Genomic DNA, 24,895 nt, shown 5'->3' on the forward strand with positions numbered 1-24,895 from the left:
GAGCACACTTTTCCAGACCAACCTGCCTCATCCTAGCCATGGTGCCCACCCCAAGCACATTTCCTTGCTTTCACTGGAGCAGCAGAAGGCTTCTGACCAGATAGGCAGACCATGGAATCAGATCATCCCAAAACAGGAAAAAAAGATCAGCAAGGAGGAGTTTTAGTTGTCAAAGGTGAAATCCACTCAGCTTGGCATAATTGCCCTTCCACCAACCAGCAAGGCTCAATTATAGATCTTGTAAATTCCAGCAAAAAAAAAACTGTCTGCTAGAAGGTGAACAGAGGGAGCAATGGAAGTGTTTGCCCTGCCTTCAGATGCCCCTAGCCTGCAGCAGTCTTTGCACCTCTCAGTTTTGTTGGGGAGTTCCCAAGGCGGTCCCAGTAGCCCAGGGCAGAAGTAGCTCTTGCCCGAAGAGTCGCATCAATTGCCCCTTCTGACTTCTCCTCAAATGCCAAATTCCCATTATCTGGGTGAACACACCATGGGAGGATTTGTCCAAACTAAAACTGGACCCTCTTAGACACCTGTTAGGATTCTAAGCCAAGCAGTCTCACGACCAGAATTGGCTCTCTCAGGTATCTTTTTGAAGGATCAGAGTTTAAACCAGACGATCTTTAATCTCCCTTCCCACCCCGAAACCTGAGCTCAGCTATAAGCCATTGACAGTAAATGGGGTTTTTGTAGTTCAGACTCCCTGTTCTGCAGGTGAAGGGCCCTGTGCCCAATCCATTTGCAGCAAAATGCCAGACGGGGCCAGAGGAAGCGGAGGGCAGGTCCCTAGCCTCTGCTGCTGCCCTAATTTAAAAATTGCCCTTTGGGAGTGGACGTTTTCTCTTTTAAAGGTAGCTATTTCAGGGTAGACCTCACCCATCTCCTCTTCCTGCCGAAAAGCTCTCCTTTAAGACCTGAGTACTGCCTCTGACCTCTACCCTGTGGGTCCCACCTGTCTTTAGTTCAGACACTTATCTCTCTGTGGACTTTTATCTCTCTGTGGACTCTGTACAGGTTGGCAGGGGCCAGGCTCTTCCCCCTTGGGGAGGACCCAGTTCTGTGGCATCTAATCTCAGTAGCTTTGGGTTGGATGGTTGGTTAAGATAAGATCAGACTGGGGCACCGCCTTACCCTGGGCTTCCTATCCCTTGCTTCTCTAGTCTTTTAGCATCCAGGGTCCAATGCAGTCAAACAAATCCAGTGGCAAGGACTCCCTGGTTCTACCTGGGCCCTAGATCCCTCAATTGTAGGATGAGGGGGTTAGATTAGAGTGGATGGTTCTCAACCCCAGCCACATGCTAGACTCACTTGGGAAGTTTTTTTTTTGTTTTTTTTTTTTAATATATTTTTATTGATTTTAGAGAGGAAGGGAGAGGGGGAGAGAGAGATAGAAACATCAGTGATGAGAGAGAATCCTTGATCGGCTGCCTCCTGCACACCCCACACTAGGGATCGAGCCCGCAACCCAAGTATGTGCCCTTGACCAGAATCGAAGCTGGGACCCTTTAGTCCAGGTGACACTCTATCCACTGAGCCAAACTGGCTAGGGCACACTTGGTAAGTTTTGTAAAATATCATTGTATAGGACCCACCTTCAGGAAATCGAATTCATTTGGCCTGGGGTGAAGGTTAGGCATTTTTAAGAAGCCCCTAGGTCCCATACATTTATTGTCAGTTCACTTTCAATAAGAATGAAAAACATATTCAATGGGACCACCTGGGGAACTCCCGAACAAAACTGAGAGGTGCAAAGAATGCTGCAGGCTAGGGGCATCTGGAGGCAGGGCAAATACTCCCATTGCTCCCTCAGTTCACCTTCTCTCGGCACGATTTCAGTAAATAGTGCTAAGAGAACCAGATATCCACATACAAAGAATGGAGTTGAACCCCTAGTTCACAACATATACAAAAAACTCCAGCTGGATCAAAGACCAAAATGTAAGAGCTAAAACCATAAAATTTAGAAGAAAATATAGGCATAAATCATAACCCTGGGATTAGGTGATGGCTTATTCCATAGGACACCAAAAGCATAAGCTACCAAAGAAAAATATTTAAAATGGAAAATAATCTAGAGGGGTCTGGCTTCACCAACTGCAGCTCTAATACTGAGGCACCTTCCTGTCCAGGAATCATATACTAATGAAGGTATCTACTGATTACTCACTCTCTGCTAGGCTATGTGATAAACTAGTGCTTTCTCTACCTTATCCTATTGAGGGCTCACATGGTATCTTTATACTCATTTTACAAAGGAGGAAACTGAAGCTTAGAGAGGTGAAATTTGTTTTCTGAGGCCACACACAATAAGTGGAGAAGTAAGGATTTGAACCCGCATTTATTAAGATCCAAGAGCCCTTGCTCTGGAGCTCTGTGTCACATTGTTCCTTCCTCAGCCTGCCTCCTTCCAGCCGAGCCACTTCTACCCCACCATCTGGGCCCAGCCCTTAAACCAGGATATCTGCAAGTTCAGGGAACTCAGGTGCCTAAGCAAACGGCTGCTGAGGGCTCCTGTTCCATTGGAGTGGCAAGCTGAGAGCACTGGCTTGTTTTTGGAATAGCTCCAGCTCCAGGATTGCTCCTGAAAGCAAGCAGTTTTATCCCTAAGTAGGGACCCTCACCAGTACAAAATGGGATTAGAAACTATGGGGTCATTAAATGAGTAGGCATGAGAAGCCCCAATACCATTCTATTTATTCTAGCATTTATTGAGCACCTACTGTATGCAAGTTAGTGGAGTCCTGCAGCAAAAAATATCCCACTCTCGTGGAGCTTATATTACATTTGGTAAGGAGACTGGTTGTGGACAAAGAACATAATTTCTTTTTTTTTTTTTTTTTTAAATATGTTGGAGTGACATTGGTCAACATGAACATATAGGTTTCAGGTACAGGTTTCTGTGTTACAAGATCTGTATATTGCATGATGTGCTCACTACTCAAAGTCAAATCAGAACATCATTTCTGATAGTAACAAATACAGAGAATAAGATAAAACAAGAGTAAAGTAATTCCATGGTAGAGATAAGTCAGGGAAAGCCTCCTAGGATGATGGCCTCTGAGGGAAGTCCTGAGTGATAAGAAAGGAACAGTCCTATTAGGAGCTAGAATAAAGCCTTAGACCAGTGTTCCTCATGAGAAAGGGACTACACTCCAAAATCGTCCTTTACAGCAATGACATGCATGCTTTCTGGTGCCTCGCAGGGGATTGGCTGAGGTGGAAACATTGGCTACGGGATGGGAGCAGAGGGGAAAGGGCTGGTTTATTGGATGGACACGCAGGACCTTTGGAATGCTTGCTATTCCACTCAGTATTTATACCTCTCCTCCAAGTGGGAAATCAGAGATTTTTCATGTAGGCTGAGAAGACTCCGAATAAGGCAACGTGAGGCCGCCACAAAAGAAGCATTCCATACTCCTTGTAACTGCTTTCAGATTAGCTGTGTTGTCATGGGACAGGCACATACAGCATGCCCACTCTGCCCCTGGCTAGATATGCATTTGTGTCCCCACGCCACAGTACCCATGCTGGCAGGGCTGACTGAATCTCCTGTTGCTGTAACCCACTTAAATTGTGGCCATGTTGTCATGATTAGTTCATTTTCTGTCTCCCAACCTGGTCTCTTGTTTTTTCTCCTGTGGATCTGGTGAAGGCAATGGATCTTCAAACAAGTGCTTACATGTACCATCTCAAGCCCATTCCAGAGGCTTCACAGACACCCTGGACAGATCCATGCAGATACTGCCAGAATAATCACCTTTTTGCTTGGGCCCCTGGTAACCCAGATTCCAGAAGGCTTAGCCTTTGGGCCCTGAAAGCACTTTCATAGCTAGCGATGAAACCCAGGGCCAGGGGAGCAGTCTCTGCTTTCAGAACTGAAAAGGTGCTCTGAGGTCTGGCAGGAGCCTGGCAGATGGACAATAAGAAGGGTGGATGCCTACCCTAGGAATAAATAGCTCTCCTTCCCCTATGTCCAAGCCCCAGGCATCCTCCCTGAGGACCTAGGGAAGCAGGAACTATGGGCAGTGTCAGAGGCCACAGCTCGCAAGGTGGGAGTTTAAGAGGTGCAACTGTACCCTCCCCCTCAAAGCAGCTAGTGCCCCAGCGGAGCAGCAGGCCCTACATGGTATAGCAGAGATGAGGTTTAAAAAGTAGCACCACAGGAACACACTTGGGGAGTGTGCTGTGTCCAGTTCCAGTCAGCCTGGGCCTGGGGGAAAGACATGCTGCTGTTCCTGGGGCAGCAGTTGACCTGTGACCTCCTGCTTAAAGAGGGTCATGGTGTACACAGCGGGGCAGTGAACAGGTTTTTCGAAAATCTTGGAGTCAGCAGAATCCACATGTGAGCCTCTGCTGGGCGGGCAGGAATAGTGCAGCCCCTGACGCTGATCCAGGAGCTCTTCTTTGCTAATAATCAAAAGCTTGCCTCAGCCTGGAGCGGGGGCTGTTTCTAGGTCAAAACTGACTTTGCAAAAGAGTCCCTTCATTCTGGGCTTAAAGAAAATGTTGTGTAGCAGGAAGTCATTACATTGGGGCGGGGGGAGAAGAAAAGCTTTTTAGCTGGATCAGCTGCATCCCACCAGGATCCTTCTTGCACTTTCCATCCCTCTGCCCTTTGGAACACCACTGGATTGCCAGTGTCTTTCAAATGTTTGTTTCTTGCTCAGTAACACCCGCCCCCCGCCTCCCCCGCCCCAGCATAGAGAGAGAGGGTTTACCTCTTTGGGTTGGGAGAGAGCGTCATCCACGAATGGCTCATTAAAGCCCACTGCTGCCACATTCCTGGCTGCTTAGGTCACTTCTCGAACAATATCCATCATTCATTTACCCAGCCACCCCACATCCTGCTGCTGGGAGGGGTCCCTGTGACACAGGAAGGACTTTATGACCAGCCATGCCAGGCCACCTCTCCCTCCTTCATATTGAGTGACAAAGCAGAAACAGCTCTGGGGCCCCTCTGAAACCTGCTTTCCTGGGTGCACCATGGGGCTTCAGCATAGGGAGTGGTAACAGTGGATCCCAATGGAACCAACAAGCTCGTCTTTCTTCTTTTACCCCTCCCTCTCCTCCGCTATACCCAGTGCTATTTTAGCAACTAGAGAAGAATCTCTAACAGGCTGCCAGTGTGCAGAGGCAAGTTTGGGAGGCTCTTTGTGGTTTTGTTCACGTGTGTTCTGAAAGACAGACGAGTCCACATCCTTCCTCCCTAGATAGGTCTAGGGCTGGGTGCAAGCTCCCTTCATGGGATGACAGGGACAGACTTGGAACAGCAGGGCCACCATTGGCATTGTGCCTGCCTCACACACTGGGCCCAGGCCATCCTCTAAAAAGCATGCCAAATTTTGGAGCCACAGTCTTGCCTGCCTGCCTGCCTGACTTTGTGAGCTCACCTCCAGCCCTGGGACTGAGGTAGGGCTGGAGCTTTTGCTGACTTGGTTCTGCTCGCTCTGCTTTGCCCATCTGGTACCTGGCACTCTACTCAAAACATTGTGGAATGAGTGACTATCCATGTTTGTCCTGATTAGCTGTGTGACCCTCGGCAAGTCACTTAACCTCTCTCTGTCTCAGTTTCCTCTTAAAATGGAGATGATAATCTCTCACATGATCATGAGGTTGGAGGTTTTAAAGAGTTACTGTGTGTAAATGGAAAGAACTAGCAATGAACCGTTATTGCGTAGTTACCTTTAGCATGCTCTCCCCATCAGAATGTAAATTCTGTGTCTGTTTTGCTTCCTCCTAGATAGCAAGTACCTAGTAGGAGTTCCAAGTCAGGATTTGTCAGTCAAGTGAATACATTGAGTGCCTCTTAGGTGAAGCGCTGGGGACATGGCCACCAGTCAGTCAGTGCTGCCCCTGGAAAATGACCCTTGACAGTAAAACACAGATGAGCTCGATGCTCTTGCCTTCCCCTCCTCCCAACAGAGGCCGGTACCTTTGGGCCCTCACAAATGAAATTGACATCTTGAGCTGACATTGCCAGCATGGCTCCTCTGCCTTCCTCCTGCAAATATCTCTCAGAGCTCTCTACCCTCTTTTCCACACTGACCCTTGCCCCCTTCAGCTTAATCCCATGCAACAGCAGCCAGCATGACCTTTTGAAGGCCCCATGAGGTTGGTCTGCCCGCCTCCTGGCACATCTTACTCCCCTCACTCCTTTCTTCTTGAAACATGCTATTTCACCTGTTGTTCCCATTATCTGGCAAGTCTCCCTTACATTTGTATTACTAACTCATTCTCAGTCAGATCAGAGTTGGAGAATCACCTCCTTAGGGAAACTTCCCGTGTCTACCCCTGCCACTACATCAGGAGTTGTACCCCAGCACATGGAACCCTCTCTTTAGCTCCCTTTCCATTGGTGAGAGAGGAGAGCAGGTGCAACATACTACATCAGGGCCTGGCCTCTGGAGCTTAGTACCTGGCTTTAAATCCAGCTCTAGAACTTGCCAGGTGTGTAACTACCTGTGGGCAAGTCACATCACCTCTTACCAGTGGTTCTCAACCTTCTGGCCCTTTAAATACAGTTCTTGATGTTGTGACCCAACCATAAAATTTATTTTCGTTGCTACTTCATAACTGTAATGTTGCTACTGTTATGAATTGTAATGTAAATATCTGATATGCAGGATAGTCTTAGGCAACCCCTGTGAAAGGGTCGTTCGACCGCCAAAGGGGTCGCGACCCACAGGTTGAGAACCGCTGTCTTAGACCCTTGTCCTATTTGTAGAATAGGACAGTAATAGCACTGACCTCAGAAGATAGTTCTGAGGATGACAGATTGCCTAGAACAGTGCCTGGCACACAGTTAGCTCTATGGAAGCATCTGCTACGGTTGTTACTGTTACCACTTTTCTTTCTGTACTGAGTATTTGCTTGATTAATGAGATCCTCTTCCTCATCAGACTGGGAACTCCATAGAGTGCAGTCTGTGTCTGCTTTAGCTCACTATGTACTCGGTGCAGTGCCTGGCCTTGGGCTGACACTCAGCAAATGCTTGTTGAGGAATGGATGTGTACCAACCCCGCAGTGGCCTGGGGCGTGGGAGCAGGTGGGACCTGCTGTCAGACTGAGAATTTTGCATAGCTGAATTTTGCTCGTGAGGCCTCCATCTTTAGAAACTGCCCCTTGGCACTATCCACTCCACACATCTTAGTCTAAATCCAGGTAGGAAGAGTGTATAAGCAGAATGCTATTTTTGTAACCAACTAGAAAAAGCTATAAATTTTTAATATCCTGTTTGAATTCCAGCTCCTATTCACCAGTCATACTGCGTGGAAAAGTGACCTTCTGCAGTTCCCTGAAGATGGCCTCACAAGGTCATGCTGTCCTTGCTCAGAGCTCAGGGCTCCATGAGCCTCCAGTGTCAGTAGACGCCTCTCAACTTTCAGGAGAGAAAACAGTGCCAAGCAGGGCATGGATTGAGGCGGGGGAAGCCTGTGGGTGGAGTTTCGTTTTGTGTCTGTCAGGTTCAGGAGGGAGTTCTTCCTACTCACCACCTAGGCCAGGTAAGTGGATATTCTCCCCATGTACCTGCTCAGTGTTCTGCTTGGGACTCTGCCTGCCTCTAGCCAGGGAGACAGAAGTACATGGCAGAGTTACCACTTATTTAAAAATAGATCTTTCTTGACATGTATGTAGCACTGAGCACTTAATTTGTGCCAGGCACAGTCCTAAGTGGTTTACTTGCATTATTTTGTCTGATCTTCATTTAAATGAAGAGATTATTATCTTTATTTCATCAACAAGGAAGCCAAGGCTCATTGCTTGCCCAAGGTTACACTTTTGGCAGATTGCCTCAATGGCAGAGACAAGATTTGAACCCAGGTCTGTGTGAGTCCTAAGCCAGAGCACTTGCTTTCTGCTCAGAGAAGATGAGCAAAGGGCAGAGATGGGACATGTGTTTGGAGGTGGGTAGTACAGTGACCTTGTGAGGAAAGATGGTGTGAACCAAACAAGGCAAGATTGTTCAAAGCCTCCACAGGTTGGGGTGCATCTTGAGAGGATCTCCTGCAATCTTGTTTCCATTTCAAACCATGGGGGTGGGGTAAGGGTCTTTGCAGAGAGGGAGGCAGCAGTGTGGATATGTGTGCTCACACAGTTCAAATGGCACTTTATTACTAGGGGCCCAGTGCACGAATCTGTGCACCTTGAACTGTGGGCTGCAAGGCTGCAGTGGCCACAGAGGCAGGTCTCGGCCCATCCTCTGCTCCCCTACCTAGCCTCTCCTGCTGCGGCCCCTGGTCTGTCTGCTGGCAGCTCCCGCTGCTGCTTGCACCCACTGACGGTGCTGAGTGATTGGGGCCGGCGCCAGCAGCAGGTGTGAGTGGCAGCTGCTGCCCCAATCGCCCCTCAGGAGCAGGGGGAGGTGGAGAAGCCCTCAGGGATGATTGGGGCCGGCAGCCGCCACTTGCACCTGCTAATGGCGCCGAGCAATAGGGACTGGTGCTGGGCACTTGCAGTGGGTGTGAGCAGTGGCTCCAGTGCTAGCAGCAGGTGTGAGTGCCAGGTGGGACCGTGGCATGTGGGAGCAAAGAATTTTCAGTAACCACTGGAGGCTGGCCCTGATGACAGCAACAGTTGCCCCGCCTTGGTCTGGCGCCCCTGCTCACCTGCTCCACCATTTCACTGTGGTCGACGCCTGCCATGTTTCGCGCATGCCCCCTGGTGTCCACGCACATCATAGACCGGTTGTTACGCTGTTCAGTCTATTTGCATATTAGGGTTTTATATAGATAGATTTTTTTTTTTAATCCTCACCCTAGAACATGCTCAGAGAAAGGAAGGGAGGGAGGGAGGGAGGGAGGGAGAGAGAGAGAGAGAGAGAGAGAGAGAGAGAGAGAGAGAGAGAGAGAGAGAATATTGATTGGTTGCCTTCTGCACATGCCCCAACCAGGGATCAACCCACAACCCAAGTATGTGCCCTGACTGGGAATTAAACCAGCAACCTTTTGGTGTGCAGGACATGCTCCAACCAACTGAGCCATACTGGCCAGGCTCATTTGACACTTCATGCTAACCCCGTGTAAGAGGCTTTAAAGCATACTCTCCCCCCCCCCCCCCCCATTTAATTTTGCAACAACTACAGGAGGTAGGTTCTGGTAAGTTTATCCTATAGAGAAGGAAAATCAGGTATAATAGGTCAAGTCACTTGATTGGAAACACAGAACAAGTTAGCTGAGGAGCTGGCATTTAAACCCAGACTTGTGCCCCTTCAGAGCATGCAAGTATAATCCAGGCAGTGGAGCTGCCATTGAGACACTTGCTCAGCCATGCTTGCAGACCAGGTGCCTAGATCTGGGCCTCAGCAGCAGCAGAACACCAATAAGGCTTGCCCTCTGGGAACTGCCCTGTTGCATCCTCTCAGCCGTGAGATGTGATTGGCCACTTTACTGCCCAACAGCATCTATCAGGCACATGCAAGATCAGAGGCTCAGCATCCCCTGTCATTTCCTGCCTTAGCCCCGCCTGCTACTGCCCTTGGCTTTACAGGTCAGCTGAGTTCCACGTGTACTCGCTGCCCACCACTGAGACCAGCTGTGCTTTGGGCATTATAAAAACATGTGAGATGTGAGGAGTAATTCCTACCCCATGGGAGTGTGCACATGTGCACGGAACCTCCAGTGAGATCCAGACGAGGAGGAGGCTGTCAGATGCTGAGGGCTGTGTACCAATGAGGGCTGGCAGGGCACAGAGAAAGCACTCTGGAGGAGGCAGGCGGGATTTCAGGGGAGGCACAGGGACGTATTGAGAACATTTTCTGAGCACCTGCTATGCGCTCTACAGGCATTGTCACCTTGAGTCCTCACACTGGCCGTGATCCCAGTGCCATCTTCATCATCACGTTACAGATGAGGAAGCAGATGCTAGGATGGGTAACTTGCCCACATGAGAGGTTTAACCAGCATTCTAGCCCTGGTTTGTCTGAATTCAGAATTGCATAGGGGCAGTGTGGGAATTGGGTAGGGAAGGCAAATTCATACATTCCTTAATGAGAACCTGCTTGGTGGCCAGAGCTCAAAGTAGCTCACGGCTGTGGGAGGCAGGAGACAATGCATAATTGTTGAGAGATCAGACACAAAGGAGGGGGCATCCAGGTCAGAATCGGGTCAGAGCAAGCAAGTTGGTGCAGGCACCCCCCCCCCGAGGAGCTGCCTTTCAGGCTGATTTGAGGAAAAGGCAGTTGCCGGCTAAGGTGAGGCAGGATAAAGGCAATGGGAACAGCCTCAAACAGGAAGGGGCTTTCTGTCTCCTAGGCGGAGGAATTCATAGCTGTCAAGAGGCAGGCGGGGGAGTCCTGGGCTACCGGCAGTCCATCCCATCCTGTCCCATGCCCTCCCCGCCCCGCACTCAGGTTTGGAAGGAAACCTCTTGTGCTCCCCATTGTAGTACAGCATGCTAATTAGGCAGCTTCTTTGTCTGGGAATGACCCTGTGTTGAGTCTCTGAATGAGCAGGACTGGTGACATTATCGGAACACATAGTGTTTGGCCAGAGTCTCCTTGGAAGCCCCTCACCCCCACGTGGCCTCTGCCTGTGCCTGTACCTGAGCACGGAGTGTGTGCTCTTGCACATTCCTGGCTGTCTGCCCACGTGCACACTGACCCCTGCAGAATGAAGAGGGTAGAGGTTCCTATGAGAAACTGGGTGAGGCTTTTCCCAGACCCTGCTTCGGGAGGCTGAGTGGGCCGGTTTCCCAGAAGGAGTCTGGGCATGTCCACCTTAATTGGTGTGACATGCTTCCCTGGTGCTGACATCTGATAACATGCCCCAACCAGCAGGGGGCTGAGTGGCTGGCCACCACCAGAAGGCCAAGTGCCGTGTATTTGGGTGTTCTGTGTTCAGGTTTGGGCTTCTTGTCTATGGCCCTCTTTACCTGAAAACTCCCTTTCACCTTCCAGCATCCTCATGCCCACTGATCCTCAGAAACTTCCTCCTCAGAAACAGTTGTTTGACTGGGGGAGGAGGGGCCTGGCATCCCTCTCTAAGATACATTGATCTTAAGATTTGGAAGGGCGGGATGTGGAATGTTCCCTAGGGAAGAGAGGACATGTGGCCAATAGGAAAGCAAACTGTGAGGACGTGCACAGGGGAGGTGCTTGCTGGTAGGCCACTAAAGCTCCCAAGGGACACTAACATAAGGAAACCTTGAATTTATAGGAGGCTTTACTTTTCCAGCTGTTTTCCTGTCCCAGGTCATCTCTGTGCCAGAGGTGGGGAAGTGGCTGCCCAAGCTTCTACAGGGCAGGCGGGTGGAGGCAGTACTAGCTGGTGCTTGTGATCTGGCCAGTCCACTGGATGAATGAGGACTGGCCGTGTCTGCCCAAGAGAACATAGCTCCACAGCAGCGGTCGCCACCCGGTAGTCTGCGGACCACTGGTGGTCCACGAGGTCCGAAAGGTTGGCGACCGCTGCTCTACAGGAGCAGGGCCCCTACCTCTTGTTTTCACACTTGGGCCTGGTACTTAGTCAGATAGGTTTGTGTGATTGAACAAGCAAACCACAGGTTGTGGCACCTCTGTCTGCTACCTGTGCTAGGTTTAGGATGTCTCGGAGAGGGCACTTGTTCCAAGGGTGGCAGACTTAGATTCCAATCTATGCTCTGCCACTTTTCACCTAGGTGTTTGTGCAGTGCGTCTGTTAAACACCCCGAGCCTCAGTTTCCTCAGATCAACCTGCTAAGTTGTAATGATTAGCAACAGTATATATAAAGGGTGAAGCCCAGGGCTATGGCCCAGCCCTTTTGCTAGAAGCCCCAACAGCCATGCTGACCCTCCTGGCCACTCTGCTTTGCTTCCCTAGACCTTCACAGCCTGGTGCAATTCCCACCTGCGGAAGGCCGGCACTCAGATCGAGAACATCGACGAGGACTTTCGAGATGGGCTCAAGCTCATGCTCCTCCTGGAGGTCATCTCAGGTGAGACTCCTCTCTCATGAAGCACACCCCACCTGGAACCGGGTACCTGTCACAGCAGGCCCCGGGACATGGCCCGCCCCATCTGTCCTGTTGCTACTGGGAAGAGTAGCAAGCTGCTGTGCGGCTGAAGTAGCAGTGTGTCTGAGCATAGGCCTTTGGGATGGGCCCAGAGTGCTGTGGCAGCCCGTTCTGTGGCAGCAATGGGGACCCTAGAGCTTTTCTTTTTTTCTCTTCTTTCTCAGGTGAGCGGTTACCTAAGCCAGAGCGGGGCAAGATGAGAGTGCACAAAATCAACAATGTGAACAAAGCACTGGATTTCATTGCTAGCAAAGGAGTCAAGCTGGTCTCCATCGGGGCAGAAGGTGAGCTTGGATTGGGCAGCTCAGTTTCTGACCTGCAAGCTCTGAGGCCTGACCTCTGCCTCAGAAGTTGTGCTGATGGTAGAACACTGGGTGTGCTTAAAGCCACTATATATTCTTAACAGTGACCGCGGTGATTGCCTCAGTGTGGCATTGGGCCCACAGTCTCCCCTCCCCTCCCACAGAATAATCCAGCCCAAGACTGAGGAGTCTAGTGCCCCTGCTCACGCAGGGCAGGCTTCCTCTGCAGGGAGAGGAGTGGCTTTGACTGGTAACCTGGGGGCACTGACAGACAAGTGACATGGCATCTCTCTGTGCCAGGAGCACATTTGCCCTTAGGCCCTGCCTGGTATCTGTGGGCAGGAGGGGATGCAGAAGGTAGAAGGGCACTTGAGGCCCAGTGTCAGTGCTCTGGGGCAGGGAGTGCAAGCCCAAAGGTCAATGACCAGACTTTGCTGGCTACATGGCCTGGGAGAATTTGTCCTCTGACTGATTACCCAGGATCCTTCTGTGCCCCATGGGGATTCTCAGGGCTGTAACTTTCTACTTCAAGCCCTCCTACTAGAGCAACAATGTGCTGTCCCTCTAGCAGCGGGTTCTTGTCTTGTGGTCACAGGCACTTTTGGAGACTAGGTGAAGCCTGATGGAGTTCAGCTGCTCCCCATCAGCCTAGTCTCAAAAGTTCTCATTAGTCAGAGCAGTTTTCCTATGCACAACATCCATGTTGTCCCAGCATTTCGAAAAACAAAGAAAACTAATTGCCATTAGTGACAGTACTCTGAGAGTGTGGCCAAGACTCTAGGCTAGAGTGCCTATAGAGAGTTCCAAGACTTCCCCTGCCCCTGCTGCCCTGGGACCTCTCCAGAGAGGGGTGCCAAGCCTTAGATACCACAGTTGGAGTAGTTGGTGTTTGTTTAAAAAAAATCAAAGCCCAAAGATTTAATTAGGCCCTGAGATTTTCTGTCCTTGCATGGATCTTTCCTCCTGGCTGCACTCCAGCCTTCTGCTTCTCACAGCTGCATTTATTTTGCTCAAATTCTATTTTGTAAATACAGAAGGGGTTAGAGGAGAGGCCCGTGGCAGTCATCAGTTTTCATTTGGAGAAAAACTCAGGCTAAAAACGTTCTTTTTTCATGTCCAAATTAGTTCACTCCCAATTCTGTGACCCTCAGGCCTTAGACAAAGCTGTAGAACAGCCTACTAGGGACATTCCGAGGGCTTTGGGATACCTGAGAACCCCAGCCCCCACACTGCCCTTATCTCCCTGTCCCCCTAAGGATCTACACAGTTGTAGGAACATTACTTCCTTATGGGGGTTATTAGAGGGAATGAGTTGGAGGCACAGCTGCAGTTCCGAGAAGCAGCTGGTGGAAGTGTAATGAGAAAAGCCTTCTTCTTCCCCTCACAGGAACTCCCTAAGCCCTCCGTGACCAGCTTCCCCATGTAACCGGCTGGGGTGGGAGCTGTGACCTCCTCTCCAGATTGCCCATCCCCCACCTCTGGGTATCTGGCACTTGGGAGGAATGCAGCTTAGATTTCCTGAATGAATGGCTGCCTGTGCTCCACACTGGGAAGCCTCTGCCTGGTTTCAGAGTCTGGGCTTCTTGGCCCTGGGAAAGGGCCTGCAGACACTGTGTTCTTCCTCTGCCTCCAGGCTGCAGACTACACATATTTTCTTATCCTGAAACTAAAGCCAAAAGCTATCCTTAGCCATCAGCCCATGGCTTCAATTGGGGAGTTTCCCCACCATTGCCAATAGAGTCCCCACCCTTTTCTCTTGAGTGTGTCCTTGGGGAAGGTTGGGCCCCATCCTGTGGATGACCACGATACCCCCCTTTTTAAATCAAGCCCATCCTAGAGTTTTCTGCTCTTGAGGATCCCTGAACAAGATCTCTTGAAGTGTCCTTCTATTCTTCCCACCTTTCTCCCTGCATCTTGTGTGCCAGGGTGTGTGGGGCAGAGGACATTTAAAAGACTGCCAAAGGCACGTCTGGCTGATGGGCTCCTCCTGGATGAGGCCCCTTGTACTTCTGTCACCCAGCAGTGGACACATGGTACCCTGAGTGCTGCAGAGATGACTTTCTCTAAGTTGCTGAAGCTAAAGAATGTGTGGTCCAGACCCTTCTCTCTCACTCCCAGACGTCTCAGAGAGAAGTTGGTTTTTGGGTTCTGTGTCCCTACTTTCCTCTTCCTTCAACAACATCGTATCTTTCTCAAGGGCCAGGGCCAGGGCCAGGTGCTGGGGATGCAATGGTCACAAAGGCAGACAGTGAACAAGTAAACCAACCAAGAAATACATGGTTCCAATTGGCAATCAGTATGAGGGGAAGAGCAAGGTGGTGGGGAGAGGAGCCCTGGGATGGGTGCAGGGAGCACCTTTAGACGTGTTCAGGGAAGCCGTTTTGAAGAGGTGACAATAAGCAGCGGCTGACAGGATAAGAATGACTAGCATCTGAGAAAGGGGGTTGAGGGATGCATTTTTGTTGGTGGGCAGAAGGTGTGAGGTCCTTAAAGCAAAAACGAGCCTGGCTTGCCAAAAGCACACAGCTAAAGAGTGCTGGGGAGGGGGAAGGGCAAGGTCACCCAGGGCAGGCCTTGTAAGCTGGGCCTCAGAACACGGGCTTCGTTTGAGGTGTAGGTGAGTGACACAAATCTGATGCAGTTTTTAAAGGGACCATCCTAGCTGCTGTGTGGAGGTGGATTGCAGGGGCTGGTGTAGGGCGCAGTGCATCAAGCTCTGGAGGAGACAACAGTGGCTTGGGCAAAGGTGGCAGCATTGGGCTTGGAAGGAAGTGGACAGGTTCTCAACAAACAGTAGTGCAACATGTACCTACTAGTGGGGAGACATGTCCATAAAGCCTGATGGAGGTGTCAACAGAAAGCTGGGAGCAAGCTTCGGGGAGGAGCAGTCTTTAAGCTGGGTCAAGGGAGACCTGGCTGATTTTGCTCAGTGGAAAGAGCAGCGGCCTGCAGACTGAAGGGTCCCGGGTTCAATTCCAGTCAAGGGCACATGCCTGGGTTGCAGGCTCGATCCCCGGTGGGGGGCATGCAGGAGGCAGCTAATCAGTGATTCTCTCTCATCATTGATGTTTCTATCTCTCCCTCTCCCTTCCTCTCTGAAAGCAATAAAAATATATTAAAAAGAAAAAAGAGAGAGAGAATGAGCTGGCATGAGGGAAAGAGGCTTGCATGACCAAGGACACATATGTTTAGAGGCTTTTGGACTGTGCTTCCCAGAGTGTTCAGGGGACATCTCTAGTGAGAGTGGTGGAGGGTAGGCCTGGGCAGCTAACTTTCAGTGGGTTGGGAAGGCTGCCCTGGGAATAGGGGGCTCTCAGTCTGGTTTAACAACCTTCTCGCCCTTTGCCCCCTCCCTGCACACAGAGATCGTGGATGGCAATGCAAAGATGACGCTGGGGATGATTTGGACCATCATCCTCAGGTTCGCCATCCAGGACATCTCGGTGGAAGGTAAGAGCCAAGAGTCCTACTGACAGCCAAAAACCACTTTCTCCCTACCCAGGTTCCACCTGAGTTGGGAGAGTTAGATTAGGATTTCGGGCATTTTGTCTTCATGCTTCAAGGCTCATCCCTGTTTCCCAGTGTCACTTACAGGGCCTGGCCATGTGCAGGGGTGGTTAGCGGAGATTCTGGCCCAGGCTGTAGGTGAAGGGATCCCCCTCAAAGCCACCCAACTCTGGTATCCACCCAGTGTACTTTGCATTCACAGCCTCTGTCTCGGTGGACCCTCACATCACCCTCATAAAGATGGCATGATCAGCTCCAATTTACAGCCGAGGAATCTGAGTCATATAGACATTAGTCAGAGTCAGGCCTGGCCTGGTTCCCCTGAGCGTCAGTGCCTACCTGTTTCCACTCTCCGACTTTTGCCTCTGTGGATCTGGAATCAGTCCAGGCCATCACCGACTCTTCACTTTGTTCAAGGAGAGGCCGAGGCCAGGATCAAAGGCTTCTTTGATGATGTATCCTGGCAGTAAAAGGCACAGGCCTTGTGGTCTGAAACATGGCACAGGTTCAGACCTTGACATTATTGTGTCACTGCCATTTCCTGGGGTGACCCTGAGTGAGTTACTTCTTAGGGCCATGTGTGCTGATCGGCGGTTAGGATCAGCAGAGGCCTGCCCATGTCTGGAATGGAAGGGGCTGTTGCTACCGTCACTGTTGCTGCTGCTTTGTCTGGTGGCCTGTCCCTCAGGTTCTGCTTGAACAAGGAGAATGGTTTTGTCTGAGCCAGTGCTCAGTGTCTTTGTGTGTTTTGCAGAGACCTCTGCCAAGGAAGGGCTCCTTCTCTGGTGCCAGAGAAAGACAGCTCCATACAAGAATGTCAATGTGCAGAACTTCCACATCAGGTGAGCACTGGCAGCCCCGAAGCCCTACTCATTCCCTTGCTTCTTCCTGGGACCTGAGGCACTATCCTCCCACCTGCCTTCTTTTCCTGTGCTTTACTCATGATCTGTCAGTTGCCAGCCCTCCAGGAGTCCCTTCTCCTGACACTGACTCCTGTGAGCTCCTTGTAAGGTCCCTGTGTCCTCTCCAAGGAGGAGGGGGAGGGGGAAGGGGAGGAGAGGTGGTGGTGGTGAGGTCGGCAGTGGCAGTTGCCTCACCGTCCTGGGCTGAAGGCTTTAAAGGCCGGTTCTATGGCCAGCCTTATGACTCTTCTTCCTCCACAAGCAAAGTGATTCTCTAAAGCAACAACAAAGCTCTTTTTTTGGTTTTGACCTCTCAAGAGAAACCCATCCCTAGAGATGCTCGTGAATTGAGTGTTGGGGAAAACGTACTTTGTCCATTCTAGTGAACAAAACCCAGTCAGCCCTGTGATGAACCTGCTCTCCCTTGTGTGAGAAGAAAAGGAGATGTGTCCACAGTTGCCAGGACACAGGCAAACATGGTCAGCATCACTTGAGATCCAGTGTGACCGGAGGCAGGGTGGTCCTGAGGTCAGGTCCAGTTTGGCCCTGTGATTGCACCCTCTGAGCCTCTGGTGTCCTCCCAGGGTGGATGGACGAAGGAGGGAGCACACATAGGAATGAAGAATGGGCCTCAGAGAATCCAGAGTTTCTTCTGTGCCCCCAGTCTCTCCAGGGCCCCAGCATTAGAGGTTGGGGACCTTTCCATTGTACTCTGCTACTAATAGCAAACGGTCCTGCCCTTAAGCTCCTCTGTGTGTCTCCTTCCTTTTCCTGCCACCAACTCACTGGTCCTCTCTGTACTTCTTGTTCATTTATTTTTTTCAACTAGAGGCCCGGTGCATGAATTCATGCACCAGTGGGGTCCCTCAGCCTGCCAGTGGGATCAGGCTGAAACCAGTTCTCCAACATCCCCCAAGGGGTCCCGGATTGCGAGAGGGCCCAGACCAGGCCGAGGGACCCCATTGGAGCTGGGGAGGGACATAGGAGGTTGGCCAGCCAGGGAGGGACCACAGGAGGGCTCCAGGGCGTGTCCAGCCCATGTCGCTCAGTCGGACCCCAGCAGCAAGCTAACCTACCAGTCGGAGTGCCTGCCCCCTGGTGGTCAGTGCACGTCATAGCCAGCGGTTGAGTGGCCTTAGCATATCATTAGCATATTACACTTTGATTGAACTGACGACCAGATGACTGGACAGTTAGCATATTAGGCTTTTATTATGTAGGACTGGTAAATAGCTATGCAATGCCTAGTACTTGCCGAGAGTGGGGATCCAGCAGGACCAGAATGATTCCCTACCCTTGGAAAGTTACACTGCAGCAGAGGGGACCCCTAGCTGACAAAGGTGCAACTAAACCAACACAATTTCAGGTAGTGAGAAGTGCTATATAAACTAGGACCACAAAATAGAGTGAGGGGATGGAAAGTAACTGGGAGAGCACCTTGGTCAGGAGTGGCCTTCCTGAGGAAGTGTCATTAAGCTTGACCCTAGAAGGAGCCAGCCCTTAGAGGATCCCAGGAAGAAACATGTGACCAGCCTAGCTTGTGACCAGTTGTCATTTTGCCTCGCAGAGGCCCTCATGCCAGCCACATCCTGGCATTTAGCCAGCCTGTGGGCCATGTCAGCCAGGGTGCGGAGGTCACACAGCACAGGCACCGGCCTTCCGCGGTAGGCCGTCTCCCCTCATTGGGCCTGTCCAATTCATTGGAGCCTTGCATGTACACATGTCAGGCCCTGGTCTAAGTGTTTCCATATTTACTTATTTAATCCTCATGACAACCCTCATGAAGCAGCCACTGTTATTATCCCCATTTTACAGATGTGGAAACGGGTAGCAATTGTAGGACTTGCCCATAGTCACCCTAATAGTAAGCAGAAGAGCTGGGATTTGACCCTGTAACTCTCAGCTCCAGCAGTCAAGGTCATAGCCATACCATCTCCCGGCAGAGCCTGGCACACACACTAAACCACCTCAATAAATGGGAATTGATCGTTGCTGTGGGTACCCGGGACCTTTCTGAACTCCCATTACAGCGTGTGGACACCCTCATAACCTTGGCCTTTCCACCCCCAGCTGGAAGGACGGTCTTGCCTTTAATGCCCTGATCCACCGGCACAGGCCTGAGCTCATCGAGTATGACAAGCTGAGAAAGGTATGCATCTTGTGTTCCCCTCAACAGTCCACAGATAACCTGTGTCTGACCCTAACGCTGGATCACGTCCCCCAAGTCCATCTATCGCTGGTGTTCAAAGCTGTATTCTGTGATCAGATGGGCAGGCTGGAGAGCCTAGTGCCAACTGTCACCAGACCCCCTGGCTCAGTTCTCACCTCCCTTGCTCCCCTCAGAGACTGACCCCTTCTCCTTCCATGAGCATTGTAACCACCAGGGTTATTTTAGGGCCTGACCAACCATGTCTTCTAGCTCCCCTTCCTTAACTTCTGGATTCTGGAAGCATTCCCTCTCTGTCCATGGGGAGGAGGGGTAAGGCATTCCAAACCATCACTGCTGGCAGACATTTCCTGGCAGGGTCCTGTTCTACTTTGTCTGTACAAAGTTTGTGACCCTGTAAGCCCCAGGCCCTGCCCTAGGAGTTCCCCAGCCTTGTGGGGAAGGCAGGACAATGTATCCAGAGCAAGCCAGCCACATGAGGCCATGCACAGGTGCTCAGGCTGAATGGGGTGGGGAGGAGATAGGGCCTGACAATACTGCAGGGGGAGGATGGCACACTCGGGCTGTCATGATTGGGAAAGGCCCGTGGAGGAGGGCCAGCCTAGAGCCAGAGAGCAGGCATTCCAGGTGGAGCGGGCACGGGCCTCATTGAGCCCGTTCAAGCCACAGTGAGTAATGGAATTGGACTCTAGCTGGAAAGCAGTAAAGACACGTGAAGAAGGGTCCAAGTCAAGTGGGCTCTAATCCCGTAGCAGTGGGAGACAGCATAAAGGGATGGTTCAGAGGGGTTGGAATGTAGAGATTCTCAATTTGCTTCCCCCAGCCCCCAACCCAGGGCTGTCTCAAGTCTGGCCAACTAACTATTAGGGGTTCAGGACAGGGAGCTTAATGTGGGGTCTGGATAGTTGAAAACTATAAGAAAAGAGCACATTTTTTTTCTGGAGAAAAGGTCCCTAGTTTGTCCAGCAGGATTTCCAGAGGCGTCCCTTTGGGTCGGAATTGACTATCCAGGTGGCCTCCTCACCCTGCCAGCAGCACAGGTGGCTGAGAACTGCCTAAAAAGTACCCTTTCCAGTCCTAACCCCTCCCCAGATCCCTTCCTGGTAGGCCAGCCATGGGTCCCTTTTGTTTCTGGATCCTGCCCCTGACTGAGTTCTTCCTCCTTTTCTCCTTTCCCTCTCCCCAGGACGACCCAGTCACCAACCTGAACAATGCCTTTGAAGTGGCAGAGAAATACCTAGACATCCCCAAAATGTTGGATGCAGAGGGTATGTACATCCCTTTTGTTCAGTCAACACATTGTTTCGTGTGTGTCTTATGATAACTTCAGACAACTGGCAGAGCCAGTGAGAATGGCTGGAATCTGGGTGAACCCGGGGCAATGTGTCTCCAGGGGAACCAAAGCAGGAGCAGCCTGCGCAGGCCAGACATGCTCAGGGATAGAGCAGGGTGAGGAGTGGGGAAGGGGGAGCTTGAGGAGGATTGACTCTGGGGGCTGACATAGCCCTGCCTGACCCAGTCCCACACCTGGGGGAAGGCAGGGAGCAAGGTGGCCAGGGAGGGCTCGCTCCTCTGAATAAGCAAGGCTTCTACCTACCCTGCCTGCTGTGGTTTGGAGTCCAGAGCCCACCCGTTTGGAGTGGTTTGTGTTTTCTTTTTCTGGCTTTTCTCCATTTCCCAGCCATGCACCACCCAGCCAGGATCCATGCCTCTGGCCTCTGGTGGCCCTTGGGGGTTGACTATCCAGAAGCCCCTTGAGACCATTCTCAGAGAGAGGAAGTGGCCTCATTTTAATCCAGTTCCCACAGCTGTGGCCTTTCTAAAGACCTTGGGGATGGAGGGGCTGAGGGTGTGGCTAAGCCTACCAGAGTCACCAGGGGTCACTGAATCAGCTCTAAGGGTCCTTCTCCTGGGATGTCTGTGGTCTTGGGAGCCTTTGGATCCTGGTGAGTGACCATCCCTTCCCCCCACCGCTACGTGGGCAGTTTAACCCTTGTCATTCACTTGCAGACATCGTGAACACGGCTCGGCCCGACGAGAAGGCCATAATGACCTATGTGTCCAGCTTCTACCATGCCTTTTCGGGAGCGCAGAAGGTACCGGGCAGGGCCAGGCAGGCCCACCTCGCTGCCACTGCCCAATGCCACTGCTGCCTCTCGCCTCCCATGCTCACCTCATTTCTCTTGCAGACGGCAGTGGCCTCTCCGACTAGAAGCCATACCCCAGCTCCTTGGCATTGCTGCCACCCTTTGCTCACACTGTCTATTGAGTGCCCAGTCTATGCCAGGCTCTGTACTAGGCACTGAGAGTATAGTGGTGACAGTCAAGCAGGGTCTCTGCTTTCATGGAATTTCCATTCTAGTGGGTGAGGCAGACAATAGCCATATTCACAGATCAAGTAATTTCATGTGATAAGCACAGTAGAGAAACATGGGACAGGGTGGTGGGACAGAGAAGCCCGAGGGCTGCTTTAGCTGGGGCCATCATGGGAAGCCTCCGGGGGGTGACATGAACAGCACTTGGAGTGATGAGCAGGAGCTGTCATGTGAAGATCTGTAGGAAAAGCATTCCAGGCAGAGGGTAGAGCAAGTGCAAAGGCTGTGAGGCAGCAATAAGCGTGGCTTATTCAAGGAATGGCTGGAGAAGAGTAAGCGAGGTGCAGGTGCAGAGCCAGGCTACGTAGGACTACTGTAGTCTGAGATCAAGAATTTAGGTTTTAGCCCTGGCTGGTTTGGCTCAGTGGATAGAGCATTGGCCTGTGGACTGAAGGGTCCCAGGTTTGATTCCAGCCAAGGGCACATGCCTGCAGGCTCGATCCCTAGTAGGGGGCATATAGGAGGCAACTGAGCAATGATTCTCTCTCATTGATGTTTCTATCTCTTCTTCTCCCTTCCTCTCTAAAATCAATAAAAATATATAAAAAAATAAAATCATTATTTAAAAAAATAGGTTTTATTCTAGGGCCCCAGGAAACTGTTAAGTGGTTTATGTTGAGGTGGCAGAAATGATCTTACATTTTCAGAAAGGTCAGTTAGGGTTTAACCCCTCCAGCCCCAATGGCTAGTGTCACAAATCCAGGCCTGGTTAGAAGAGGAATCCACCCCCTTCCCTCACCAAAACCTGAACAAATGGTCCGCATAGCCAGAGCCAGGGTTTGGCTTCCAGTCCAGAGCAAGCGCTATTCCTCCTGCATGAGCCTCGGGCCCTGTCCCGGCTGCCCTCCCTGCATCTTTCACTCTCTCCTGCTTCTCTCTCTTTCTCTCTCTGCGCAGATATTGTAGGCACTCTGAGGCCAGATGAGAAAGCCATCATGACTTACGTGTCCTGCTTCTACCACGCTTTCTCGGGGGCTCAAAAGGTGAGCTGGGGTGGGAGCACACCTGGCTGCTGTGCCTAGAGGCTTGCCCTTGCCCTCCTCCTGTCCTCACCATCCATCTGTGGTTGGCCAGGCTTGACCCGGTCAAGCAGGTTTATTGTGACCATGGGCTTCAGTGTCATCACGTAGCTGGCGCTGGTCCAGTGCTGACGCAACACAGATATTCTCTCTGTGGATACAGCCTGCCCAGGGAGATGAGTGGTAGCGTCCTAGTGTCTCAGAAATGGCAGTTGAGTCCCTGCATCACATTAAGTTTAGCGGAGCCGCAATTTGGACCCGTGCTCCTGACCACTCGGTTGCCCCTGCTTCTCTCTGGTCACGATCCACACTAGGTCCCCTGCCTGGTGCACTGGAGAGAACTGGCTTTTCTTTCACCGGAGAGAACTGGCTTTTCTGCTCCTCTCTGCGGCCCCTTCCCCTCCCAAATGGTCCAGGAAAGACTCGGCCTGAACAGGTTGGACTGTTCTCTGAGCCTGCTCCTGTTGACCCAGTTCTCGGGGCCCCTATCTCAAGCAGCCGTGCTGACACAGGCAGAGCAGTCACAAGTGTTCCCAGTGGCAGTTCTCCCTGAGCCTGGCTGATCTCATGCTGCCCTGAGGAGAGTCCCACATGGAGGCCTGGGCACCTCTGTCCCCTTTGCCTGCCTCCTGTCTCTGCTTGTGGGCAGCTACTCCCAGTGACCTGAGTTTGTGTCACCAATTGCAAGTGGGCAGGGAGGAGAAAAAGAAACTAGCTTTGGTTTATTGAGCACTTAACTACATGCTAGACACAGACTCTTGGTCCCTACACACCCCTTATGTGGCAGGGGGTGCTGTTATCCTCAATTAAAAGAGGAAATAAGTTCAGAGTGAGTAGGGCGTCATAGGACATGGACGGTGTCTGCTGCCTCTTGTGGACACCTTCAGAGTCCAGGTCAAGCAGGTGCTCCCTGTGCTAGTTTGCCCTGCCTGGGCTCTGCAACCGCTTAGCAGTATGACCTTGGATAGGTCATTTCACCTCAGTTCTCCCATCTGTAAAATGGGATTGTACTAGTACCTGTTTCACAGGGTTGTTCTGAGGATGAAATGACTGTTCCTGGTACATGGTCAGGTAGTTGGAGCAGCCTTGTCCCTGCCCACTGTGGTTCCTCCCAGCCCTGTGCCAGAGAGCCATGTTCCTAGCCTCCTGCCACCTACCCCACATGTGGTGGGAGCTTGTGTTTGGAGTGTTCTGTGGGAGAGCATAGGCAGGAGAGTGGAAGGGACCCCCGCCTTAGTGGGAAGGCAGGGTGGGGCAGGGGTGGATAGCAGTGGACGATTCATTGCCACAAACCCCAACTAATAGCATGTATGCCATTGGACTCCCTCCTGCGGGCCCCATGCCAGCCTCCCTGCCCACCACATTGCCCTTGCAAGAGTGCTTTCTCTTCTGCCCTGGCTACCCTCCTATGCTTAGAACTAACCTCCATGTAGTGGGGAACGGGAGACCTGGAGGGATTTGTGGGAGTGGACACTGACAGGAAGGCCCAGGTCAGAGCATCTGGCCATTTTGAGGCAGCCAAACTGCTCTTGTAAGGGAAGAAATAAAGGCCTGGCCCTTGGAGCTGCCGTTCACTAAGGCATTGCAGGACCCAGGCTTCTCTAGCCCAAGTTTGGGTTCCCCCAGCTTGTGTCTGCTTCTCAGGCCAGCCATAGAATACTTTTTATTATTGCTGCTGTCCTTTCCCTGTAGACTTAAGCACATCTCTCTCTTTTTGTTGAATTTATTGGGGTGACATTGGTTAATAAAATTATATAGGCTTCAGTTGCACAATTCTCTGTTGTATCATCTGTATATTGTATTGTGTGTTCACCAACCCCATCTCTTAAAAGAGTGCTCTCTAGGGTTCTTTTTGTTTTATAAATTCAAGCTGATCCCCAGGCTAAAGCATTTACTCCTTGTTCACTCATTCATTCATCAACCCGACTACCTAAGACACTGAACTCTGAGCTGGATGCCAGGAATTGGACAGTGAAACCGTGACCAGCAGCCCCCATCTTTGTGGGTCTGCACAGGAGAGGGTTTCAGCTTGGGGTATCATTGTCTCTTCCAAGTGAGCGGTCAGGGACTAACCTCCGTGACTGCCCTGAAAGCTGCAACCTTTGCTCTGCTTCTTGCACTTCCTTTGGGCCGGGTGTTCACTGGCCAAACCCTTGTGAACCTCATCTCTGAGGAGCACTGCCTGGAGCCATTGGCAAGTATCCTGCAGCATGATGCAGGGTGTGCGTGTGTGTGTGTGTGTGTGTGTGTTCGCACACCAACCTTGGCTGTCCCCCACTCACCTGTCTGCTTGTCCCAGAAGCAGTGTGTGGAGGGAGAGGCCGGGCATCAGTGCCTGTAGTTAGCCAGGTCTGGAGCCATCCCCAAGCCTCTCTATTTTCCTTCCCCACCACTCTGTAGACCCTCCTCACTATTTCTGTTCCTGTTCTGTTGCCGTTTCAACTCTTCCTCTTGGACCCTTTCTGTGCTTCCTGAAAGGTACCTGGTCTCTCCTCTCTTGTGTGGAACCCCTCCCCCTCCTCCACTCCTCACATCTCCCCTCAGCAGGCCAGCACAGGGCAGTGGCCTGTGTTCTGGCAGAGGAGTCACTGTCTCCACCACTCCCTGCTCTGTGAACCCCTCGCTCCCTTCTGCCCTGTGG

The 24,895-nt window shown here is 51.5% G+C and overlaps 1 protein-coding gene across 7 annotated transcripts in view; it reads left to right on the top strand.

Annotated features, from left to right (window-relative positions):
• The window catches only part of ACTN4 (actinin alpha 4), a 76,708-nt gene that overhangs the window by 36,027 nt on the left and 15,786 nt on the right, over nt 1-24,895 (top strand). For 3 of the 7 annotated variants that reach the window (XM_081107718.1, XM_081107716.1, XM_081107720.1), the window contains exons 2-8: nt 11,790-11,904; nt 12,147-12,266; nt 15,648-15,734; nt 16,546-16,633; nt 18,764-18,842; nt 20,047-20,128; nt 22,133-22,218. In XM_081107718.1, the coding sequence (XP_080963844.1) occupies nt 11,790-11,904; nt 12,147-12,266; nt 15,648-15,734; nt 16,546-16,633; nt 18,764-18,842; nt 20,047-20,128; nt 22,133-22,218 (657 nt within the window). Of the gene's footprint in view, nt 1-11,789; nt 11,905-12,146; nt 12,267-15,647; nt 15,735-16,545; nt 16,634-18,763; nt 18,843-20,046; nt 20,129-20,870; nt 20,957-22,132; nt 22,219-24,895 lie in introns of all 7 variants that reach the window. The other 4 variants (XM_081107717.1, XM_081107715.1, XM_081107719.1 and 1 more) reach the window with 2 other exon arrangements.

Source organism: Myotis nattereri (genome assembly GCF_964212035.1).
Source record: "Myotis nattereri genome assembly, chromosome: 15".
NCBI lineage: Eukaryota > Metazoa > Chordata > Mammalia > Chiroptera > Vespertilionidae > Myotis > Myotis nattereri.